This window comes from Pygoscelis adeliae, unplaced genomic scaffold (assembly GCF_000699105.1).
Source record: "Pygoscelis adeliae isolate BGI_AS28 unplaced genomic scaffold, ASM69910v1 Scaffold628, whole genome shotgun sequence".
In the NCBI taxonomy this organism is placed as follows: Eukaryota; Metazoa; Chordata; class Aves; order Sphenisciformes; family Spheniscidae; genus Pygoscelis; species Pygoscelis adeliae.
The window spans coordinates 84,374-94,283 of NW_008825408.1; the positions used below are offsets into that span (position 1 = coordinate 84,374).

The 9,910-nt window shown below is 60.0% G+C and overlaps 1 protein-coding gene across 1 annotated transcript in view; it reads right to left on the reverse strand.

The window, feature by feature from the left end:
• The window catches only part of FAM214B (family with sequence similarity 214, member B), a 10,766-nt gene extending 3,673 nt beyond the window's left edge, over window positions 1-7,093 (reverse strand). Inside the window, 5 exon segments of the mRNA XM_009330417.1 lie at window positions 716-911; window positions 913-1,958; window positions 3,739-3,940; window positions 4,537-4,629; window positions 6,877-7,093. Coding sequence (XP_009328692.1) covers window positions 716-911; window positions 913-1,778 — 1,062 coding nt within the window. The 5' untranslated portion in view covers window positions 1,779-1,958; window positions 3,739-3,940; window positions 4,537-4,629; window positions 6,877-7,093.
• Between the last annotated feature and the right edge of the window lie 2,817 nt (window positions 7,094-9,910).

Genomic DNA, 9,910 nt, shown 5'->3' on the forward strand with positions numbered 1-9,910 from the left:
GGGCAGGACAGGTGAAGGCAGGGAGCTGGCCAGGAGGGGCTGGTAAGCAGGGAAGAATCGCAGGCAGCTCCTGAGCTGCCAGGGTGGTTGCAGACCTCCAGAGTCTGCCCCATTTCTGAGTTTGTGGCACCCTGGGGACATGCCACGGGCACCCCAGAATTGCAGAAAAGCCAGTGGCATCTCTGCACACAGCACTGGGGCTCCCACTCCCTGGCCAGAGCATGTCCAGGCCCACTCCCTGCCACCGAACCCTTTCCCTGATGGATATCACGGCCAGGGACTCAAGCCATCCCACCCCACTGCCTTCCTCCCCATCAGGCAGGCAGAAGACAGCCACTCTTCCCAAGCCCTGAAAAGAGGACATCTGGTAGGTCTGGCTTAACATGAAGTTGTCAGAGACTGAGTGTGGCCCCACGCCACATGTCCAACTCCTGCTGTCACAGGGAGATCATGTCCTGTCCGAACAAGGCTTTCCAGGCTAAAGAGCTGGTTGCAAGCGGAGGATCCAGTGACTAAGAGGTGTCAAGAGTCGGTGACACCTATAGACCATGTGTCCCAGGGCTGGCTGTCAGCCACTGTCCTGCTCACACCAGTGCTGTGGCACTGGGACAGGACAGGGTGCTGTGCCACAATGGACCACATTGCCCACGAGGGCAGCCCTGATCTCTGGGTGTCCCCGGGCCATGCCCTGCCTCCCCCCGAGAGCAATGCTCACCTTGGCTGTGGGAAGCAGGTGATTCCAGAATGGGGCCCCCTTGGCATCAGTGCTGCGGCAGGCCGTGGGCACCGCATGGCATGGTAGGACCCTCTTCCTTGCCGGCGGGGACAGGCTCTCGTCCTCAGAGCAGGAGTCGGCCACAACCTCACCAGCGGGCAGCAGCTTTCTTTTGGCCGGGCAGCTGCTGCCGCCGAGCTGGCTGCTCCCGCCGGGCGCTCAGGTTGCTGAGCTCAGGGCTGAGCGCTGTCTGCGGAGCTGGGGGCTCCTTGCACCCGTTGGCCACCACTGGCCATTCCTCTTCTCCGCTAGCCCTGCTGCTGTGAGCTGGGTTGCTCCCTGGCTTCTCTCTCCTCCCACCGGAGTCCAGCTGGGCTGTTTGTGCAATATTGTGCAAATCAAGGTGAAGTAAGTTGTGGCCACTTGCCCGTTCCCCATTATCCCCATAGTCTGTGGGCTGATCCCCTGATGAGACAGGGCAACCGTCTCTCGTGTGCAAAGTACTGCAGGCAATGTGCTGGGTCCAGGAGGTGGAGGAGACATCCTGCGACTTGTCCTCTCTGCTGGCCTTGGGGCTGTGGCTAGGGCTGCCCTCACATCGGTGCTCCACCACCCGCAGCCCGCTGTGGGAGAAGTGCTGGGCAGAGCCGCACAGGGATAGCTCCTCCACCAGCAGACCGTCCTCGAAGGTATCGTCATCGTCCAGGGTAGCCTGCCCAGGGCCCCCGTCGCGCTTGCCGTCCACCCCCCCGCCACCCCAGTGAGTTCGTTTGGGATCTCGCCCCCCCTCCGGAGTTCGCTGCTCGGGGTAACCCCTCTTGACAGCCGGCCGGCTGCCTGCCCGCTGCTCCGTGCTCTCAGAGGAGCTGGAGAGATGGGAGAAGATGGAGACCTGGTAAACCTTCTGGCGCTTGATCTCTGTCTCGTTGTAGCCCATGAGGATGCCACGGCGGGGGGGGCGCTGCGAGGAAGGCTCCAAGGGTGCCTCTCCACTGGGCTGGGACAGGCTGGGGTCTGTGCCGCGCTCCGGGGGCAGGGACGTCTCCGCGTGGATGTGCCGCATGGAGCCTTACTTGCCCGGACTCTGAGCGGAGCCGGAGTCAGAACAGCCCATGCAGCAGCAGGAGGGGGACTGTAAAGTGCCACAGGTCAGGGTGCGAGGGCAGGGGGTGGGAGCTGGACCCCGCCTTGCTCAGGACGTCCGGGTGAGCCCTCCGCTACGGGGTGCACTGCAGCGCAGCATCTGAAAAGAGAGAGCGGGAGGACGGAGATCAGCCTGGGATCGCCATCCTCGTCTGGGCTTTTGGCCGCGAGGGACTTGCCGGGACGCAGGCAGCTCCCCGTGCAGCCCAACGCGGACCTCTCTCTCTCAGGGGACGGGAAGAGGAACCAGGCTGGTGTGGCTCTCCAGGGAACCCTGCAGCGTCACCCACCTGCAGGATCAGCACTTTCTTCCTGGCCTGGGCAAGGAGAGGAGTCTCCAGCTGGGCTGGAGGCTACTGGGGACAAGTCTGGACAAGTGGGGAGAAGGGGGCCTGCCCTCTTCCAGGGACTTGATGTACTTGCGCTGTTCTGGAGCACAGGAGTCAGGCAGGTCAGACCAGTCCCAGGGGCTCAGGCCTGTAATCACCCCTTTGGGCAACAGCAACAAGATCTCCCGGCGCTGGCCAAGAAGATCTGCCCCAGCCGCATGCGCTGAATGAGGCAGGGCTGGTGCCCTATGCTGCCAGCCCCAAGGCAGGGACATTTCCCCTGGCTGGGTAGCCTGGGGAAACCTGACCTAACGTTCCAGCTCTGCCAGCTTGGACCAGAGACCTCCACCACCTCAATCAGCAGCTGGGTGGTACCAGGGGCTGCAGAGCCCACCGTGGGCTCCTGCACCACCACCCCCCCCGCCTGCCCTGAGGGCCTGACCTCCTCCGTGCTGCACGGCGCCTCACTTTTGATTTTCAGCCCAGTTTCAGAGCTGTGAAAATCCTGGCCATGAGTTTTTCTGGCGTGATAAATACTGAAATGGCTCCAAGAGCTGAGATGCAGGAAAAGTCACCAGCAGGCTGAGGAGCTCCAGAGCCTTACAAACCGCCTGTGCCTGGCAGCTCTGCCCTTTGCCTGTCCCCACAGCTCTGTTCTTGTGGAGCAAAGGCTTAGGGGCAGGCGTGCAACAGGGCAATCTGTTCTCCAAGTGGGTCAAGGCTATCTGGAGAGCAAGGCTGCATGTGGTATTTTGACCCCCGCCGTGATGAGGATGGGAAAGTGGCAGGCCAGGGTGGTTGAGCCCAGGGATTTTGTTTACAAGGAGTGATGAAAGGCGTAACCATGCACCAGCGCATGCTGGGGGCTGACCAGCTGGAAAGCAGCTTTGTAGACAAGACACTGGGATCCCGGTGGACACCCAAGCTGAACGTGAGCCAGCAATGTGCCCTTGCCACGAAGGCGGCCAGCAGTATCCTGGGCTGCATTAGGCACAGTATTGCCAGCAGGTTGAGGGAGGTGATCCTTCCTCTCTGCTCAGTACTGGTGAGGCCACACCTGAGAGTACGCAGCAAAGGGCCACAAAGATAATAAAGGGACTGGAGCATCTCTCCTATGAGGAAAGGCTGGGAGAGCTGGGACTGTTCAAGCCTGGAGAAGAGAAGGCTCAGAGGGATCTTATCAATGTATATAAATACCTGAAGGGAGGGTGCAAAGAAGATGGAGCCAGGCTCTTTCCAGTGGTGCCCAGTGACAGGACCGGAGGCAATGGGCAGAAACTGGAACACAGGAGGTTCCCTCTGAACATCAGGAAACACTTTTTTTACTGTGAGGGTGACCAAGCACTGGCACAGGTTGCCTAGAGAGGTTGTGGAGTCTCCATCCTTGGAGATATTCAGAAGCTGCCCGGACACAGTCCTGGGCAATGGCTCTAGGTGGCCCTGCTTGAGCAGAGGGGTTGGACCAGACAACCTCCAGAGGTTCCTGCCAACCTCAACCCCTCTGTGTAACCCGCCACACTGCAGCCTGTCCTGGCTGTCCCCCACACTCACCCCTCTGCAGCAGAACACCGCTTTCCTCCGGATTAACTTCTGGGTCCCGCAGTGGGCGGCCGTTGGCACAACTAGCTGAAGACACCTGCCAGCCAGGCACCCCCCAGAAGCGGCGTGGCTGCCGTGGAATGGCTCCCACCATCACGGTGTGCCTCTGAACCTCTGCACCGTCCTCTCCAGCTCTTCAGTCTGCACAGCGGCTCTGAGGGGAAGGAAAGGGGGAGATGCAGGGCTGGAGTGATTCAGATGCTTTCCCGGAGAAGGGCGTTAGGGTACTGCCCGCCTGTGGGGTCACACAGACAGAGAAGGCAGCATCAAGGCTCAGCCCCTCTCAACCCCAAAGGCGACATACGTCTCAGCCACCTCAGGCAGTGCTGTGACCTTGATTTCCATTTAAACCACAAATACTTTAAGCTAAGCTGTTAACTCTCATACCTGGCTTGTATTTTACATCCTTTCTGCATGTGTTCCTATATGAAAACCTGTGCATATGAACAGATCCCTGCTTCTTTCTGGTGACCGTTTCATGTCTTGCTTTCCAAGACACTGCAGATCACCATCAACCTCTGGGCCTCCAGCTAGCTGCTGGTCTCATGTCCACCTCCTGCCCCTTTCACCCACGGCACAGGACACTTTCTGGCCCTACAGACAAGGAGAAAAGCTCGCAATTGTTTTCTTTCCAATAAGAGATGCCTGGCAGGGAAGAAGCCAGGAGCCTGACAGCCCTGAGCCATGATGGTCCCCCACCAGCTTCCCCCAGCGCAAAGACAGCAGTCCTTTCATGTGCACAGCACTCACCTGCTCAGATTCGCCCTTGATGCACGACGGAGATTTGCAGATGCAACACAGCTCCCATGGGGTCATAATCCACTGGCACCGCAGCTTTGATGCCTGGAAGGGGGGCAAGGAGGAGAGTCAGCCTGGGCAGCAGCTTGTGCTGCAACACCTTCAGAGTGGGCAGGAGCCCTCGGGCACCTCCACCCTCACCTCTCTGTGGCAGGGGCAGCCCGTAAGCTTTGCTGGCCCAGGAACCCCCGAGTGAAGGAGGAAATGCTGCCCATCCCTGGGAACCATGGCCTCCTCGCCTCCCTCCCCATGCAGCCCTCGGCTGGGGGCCTCACTGCAGCGGCTGTCCAGAGGGAAGCTGCCATCTGTCCCACTGGGCACCCCGCCCCGAGCACTGTTCTGAATCTGGAAAGAGCAGGGCCAGGCAGATGAACAAAATCCCTGAAGGGATGCTCAGAAGCACTGACCACCCAAGCACACACCCTTTCTGGCACCCTGGTCCCGCAAGTTCTGCATCCCGTCATCTCGCAGGTGGGAAGTCAGCTTTGGCAGGTCACTCGCTGCGCTCGCCGCCTGACCTCGCCTGCCCCAGGAAACGGGTTGTTCTTTCATTACATTTCCAATAAGATTTGCAATTAACAGGCAGTCACGGCCAGTCCCGGAGAGCTGGCCAGCCCAAAAGCCACCGCCAGCAGTGCTGGGGAAGAGCACCGCCAGCGACCAGCCAGAACAGAGATACAGTACACCAGCTCCCTAGCAGCAGGGCAAATCAACGCCATAGCGTAACAAACCTCTGGTCCAAAACCTCAACAAAAGCTCTTTGTAAAGATCAGCTCCTCCTGGCACCCCACATGGGGCCTGCACCAAGGCAGGTAGAAAAGCAAGTGAATGCCCACAGCTGTAGGCAGACGCCGAGGTGGTAACACGTGGTGCTCTGCCAGCGTGGAAGGTTGCTGCTTCCCTCCTCTGTCCCTCGGGGAGATTTGTACTGTGACTGCGTGGCACAGTCAACCGCTGGGAAGCAAAATCAGCAACTGGCAGCAAGAGTCAGCACAGTGCGGCAGGAGAAAGCCACATCCTTCCTGCACGTGTCCATGCTGGGACAAATACGCAGTTTCACCTGCATCCTTTCTCTCCCCTTCCAGTGTCCCTCTGCAGTCACAGCCCTTTGCTCCCCAGCGGCAGCTGCCATTTCGGGGCAATGGGGCCATCAGGAGAGGCTGACATGCTGACACCACAAATCCATCCCAGCCGAGACCTCAGCGACAGTCACCAGGTGATGCCAGCACCAGCCAGAAGTGCACACGCCTAGCACAAGGGGCTGCACCATGTTTTGTCAGCCCAGATACTGTTTCCCGAAGCATCATGGTGGGAAATGCCAGGATCCCCCAGCCCACCCTAAAAGTGTCTCCAAGTACACCTTGGGACCTCCTTGTACATCCCCCTGGAGGTTTGCCTGGCAGCCTGGGATGGGGAGCAGCTGGAGCACAGCACTGTTCCTCACCCTCCTGCAAGGCACTGTGGCCAAGGGAGGTTCCTGTCCCCCTTCCCCTCACCTTTGGGGTTTCTCTTGGCTGTGTTTAGCTCTGCCTCCCAGGGTAGCTCCTCCCCACTGAGAGACCAGCCAGCTCGCAGCAGGGCTCAGCCTCTTACACCACCCAGCAGGAGCCCACCGCCCCCCTAGAGAGCCAGAGAGCAACACTGGGACCAGGGACTCCTGCACGCTAAGCAGGGACGGGGAGGCAGCACCTGGTCACCTCCTCCCTTCTCCTCCCCTTGAGCCAGGCGTCTTCAGAGCCATACTTCTGGCCACCTGGATGGGGAAGGTCCAGGTCCTCACCAGCTCAGCTGAGCAGCACAGGTAGCTCGTGCTCCCTGGATGGAGCACGTAGGGCTCCAAGTGCCCAAGCCAAGAGTTTGGCCCCTCCTAAGGCCAAGCGATGGTGATTTTGCCAGTGTTTCAGCCTGTGCTCGTGCTCTGACTCTAAGACAGGACTTAAAGGGCTTTGCCTGTTGGGCTCCTCCTGCTCTCTGCCCTGCTCCTGCCAAGCTCCCAGGCCCCCTTGATGCTCAGAGGACAGAAGGGGACCTGTGCTTTTGCCAGGGTCTCCCACATCTGGGTCCAGAGCTATGGCCAAGTACAGCTTTCCTCTCTTCCTCCAGCCCGGCAAGGCCTGGCGAAGGGCACTATGCTTCAACAGCCATGAAATACCCAGTGCCAAAGGACCTGCAGGGAGGGAGCGTCTCCCAGGCACTGGGGCAGAGACACTGAGTTCCCTGGGGACACTGAGCCACCAGACCCTGATGCGGGATGACACAGCCAGGCCTGGGGCAGTCAGGGACTTGGCTTACCTGCTGGTTTCATTCCTATTAGCACATCCAGAGGGGACCCAGGATTAACAGACCGTGGTCTCAGTCTGGTGGCAACAGAGCAGGATGGCGGGTGAGGAAGGGTCCCCGGCTGGGCGCTGCAGCAGCTGTACCACGTGCCAAGCTGCAGCCTGCAAAAGGATCTATTGCTGTTTTAACTGTACTGTACTGGCCAGAAAGGAAGCGGGACGGGTGCGGAGGCAGCTCTGCCAGCCCGGGGGCCATCTGTCGTAGGGCAGGACCGACAGAGCCCTTGGAAAGGGTCTGGCAGCACAGCGCTGGTGCAAGGAAGAGAGCAAGAGCTGTGCCCAGAGGAGCCACACTCATCCCGTGGGGATCCATGCGGCTTCCCAGAGCGGCACTGCCAGCCAGTCAAGGGGACACACGGCCGGTGGACAAGAGAAGCTTTGGTCTGGTCATCGCTGCCTGGGGCACAGCACCATGCCCGGGGATTGGCAGGGCCGAGAGGCGTCCTGGCACCATTTAGACCGCAAAAAAACCCAAACCAACCCCAAACTGGCTTTTGCTGCCTTCCTCCCTCCTGCTCCCTCTCCTGGGAACTGCTAAGGAGACCTTCACAGCCTCACTGGGGGTAAAGCAGGAACCATGCAGCCAGGAAAGAGAGGGGCTGTCATCACAAGAGGGCAAATTGCATCCTCGGTACAAGCAGAGCACAAGGCAAGAGAAAAGGTAACAGAAGCTACTGGAAACAGACTGCCTGGAGGATAAGTTGCAGCTCCATCGGTCCTATCTGAACCCAAAGAGAAGGAAAGAAATCTAACCAGTGGAAGTGCAAATCCAGAAGCTCCCTGGCACAGGCTAAGAGCAGAGCTTGAGAAGCGCCAGCAGGCAGAAAGTTTCCATCACAACCCTGAAAGACGGTGGCACCAGCAGCAATGCTGCCACCAGAAAAGGGTTTCTCCACAGCCTGACAGATCGTGCATATCACCGTCAGGAGAGACACAGACACGTGAGGCTGGAGACCACCTCCAGCACCATCCATAGGAGAGGTGGCAATCCTGGAGAGAAGATGGTTAGAGAGATGCTAGAGGAGCAAATTGTGCCTGAAAGGAAAGATGACCAGCGTGGACGTGGCTCTGGCACTCCCGTGAGATTCAGGATGGGGAGGAAGGAGCTCAGACTTGGTGGAAACAAGACAGAGGGAGGGAGGGAGGATGGGGAGGGAGGGAGCATCCCTACCCCTCCGCAAGGGCAAGTGCTGCTCTCAGGGCTCCTCAGGAGGCCTCCTGCTGTGCCAGATTTATGCAGCTGCAGAACCTCGCTCAGTGCTGGCCCCTGTGCAGATAACAGGGAGGAAGCCAGAGCCCAGAGGGAAAGGATGGGGCAAGAGGCAGTGCCCATGTCAGGAGTGCAAGCTCCCAGAAACCACCAGAGACAGCTTCTACAGAGTCAGACCCAACATCTCCCTCTGCCCTGCAGCACCTGTGTTTGTGAGGTGCTGCTGCTACTGCTTCCCTTCCTCCCATCCCGCGGGAGGGGACACTGACGGGGTCTAGAAGCCCCTGTGGACAGAGCAGCCCCCTCTGCAGGGCACCTCGCTGGAGCTCCAGGCTGCAGCAGGCTCCTGAGGGGCTGAGGTCTGCCCAGTGACGTGCGGTGCCTCCCCAGCCCCAGCCCCACACACAGGTGCCGCAGGGACTGAGCCCTTCCGCTCGGCCAAGCCAGGATAACACAATGAAACCTCTCCCAGGAGCTTGGAGAGCCGGAGCAGAGCTCCGGGGGCTTACCCCTGCTCCCCTCTGATGCCCCACGTCTTGGCACGGACTGCCTCTGCACACCTTGCCCGGGTGCCTCGCATGCAGGCAGCGACACTGACAATAGCCTGCAGCTGGGAAGGGGGGCTCACAGGGTCTGCAGGCAGATCCTACTAGGCAACTGCAACGGCCACCTGTGTACAGCTTTGCCCAAGCCCCCCCCCCCGCCAGCCTCCCCTTCCATGCACGCTGCCCCTCTCCCCAGGAAAGAGAAGTCAAAGAATGAAAAGCAGCTTAAAATCCGGCAGGACAATCGGGCAGCTCTCCAAAGCCGGCAGCACCCCCTGCCCACCCAGCACCAGCAGGCTCAAACCTCAGCGATACAGCCCAGGACCGCCCAGCTCCAGCGTTCGACCGGGAGCCCAGGAAACCTGCAGCAGGCAGGGCAGGGAAATCCCATGCAGCAGCCGCTCATGGGGAGGACAGCCCAGGTTGAGGACAGACCTTTGTCTCTGACTGCCTGTCTTGCTCGCTCGCTGCCGGAGGAGGAAGAAGGGGGCGGTGGGGGACAGCGAGCAAAGATAACACCCCTAGGAGGGATGTCACAGCCACGTTAATCACTTGGAATTCCAGCCAGCGCAGACCCGGGTGCCGCAAATATGGGCAGCAAATGGAAATTCTCAAAGCTCCAAAATAATTGGATCCTTTCACAAGAGCCGAGCCCAGAATCCAGCACAGGAATTCAGTCCCCACTGGAAGTCGAGAGATCAAATACGCGGAGAGGCAGGGGCAGCACAGGCAATCCTCAGCCACCGCTGTATCCGGCTCCGCAGCCCCTGGTGCTGCTCTAATCTCAGGTGCCTTCTCAGCAGGAGTGAGGGCGAGGGAGGACCGCAGCGGAGAGCCCGAGCCCACAGCGGAGCCGAGCTGAGGACCAGCCCCTTCCCAGCCAACTTACTCCACTTGTGGCAAGGTGCAGAAACGCTGCCAATGCAAAAGAGGGTTTCGCGGAGGAAACCAGCGGCCTCGAAGCCCTGCTCGACCAGAGGAACGGCCCACGGAAAGGAGACCCCCGAAGCTGCCAGCCGGCCTCTGCAGCCCCGCGAGGGCGATGCCCGGCCCGGCAGGCTTGCCAGCCCGCATCACGTTCCTGGCGAGACGCACACACGGCACATGTAGGCTCCTGCTCGGTGCCTCAGCGGCAATGAAAAGGCACAGAGGCTTCTGCCAGAAAACAAAGAGGCAGCGGCAGAGCTGGGGGTGGGGAAAACTCTCCGCTGCCCAAGAGGATACATGCAGAC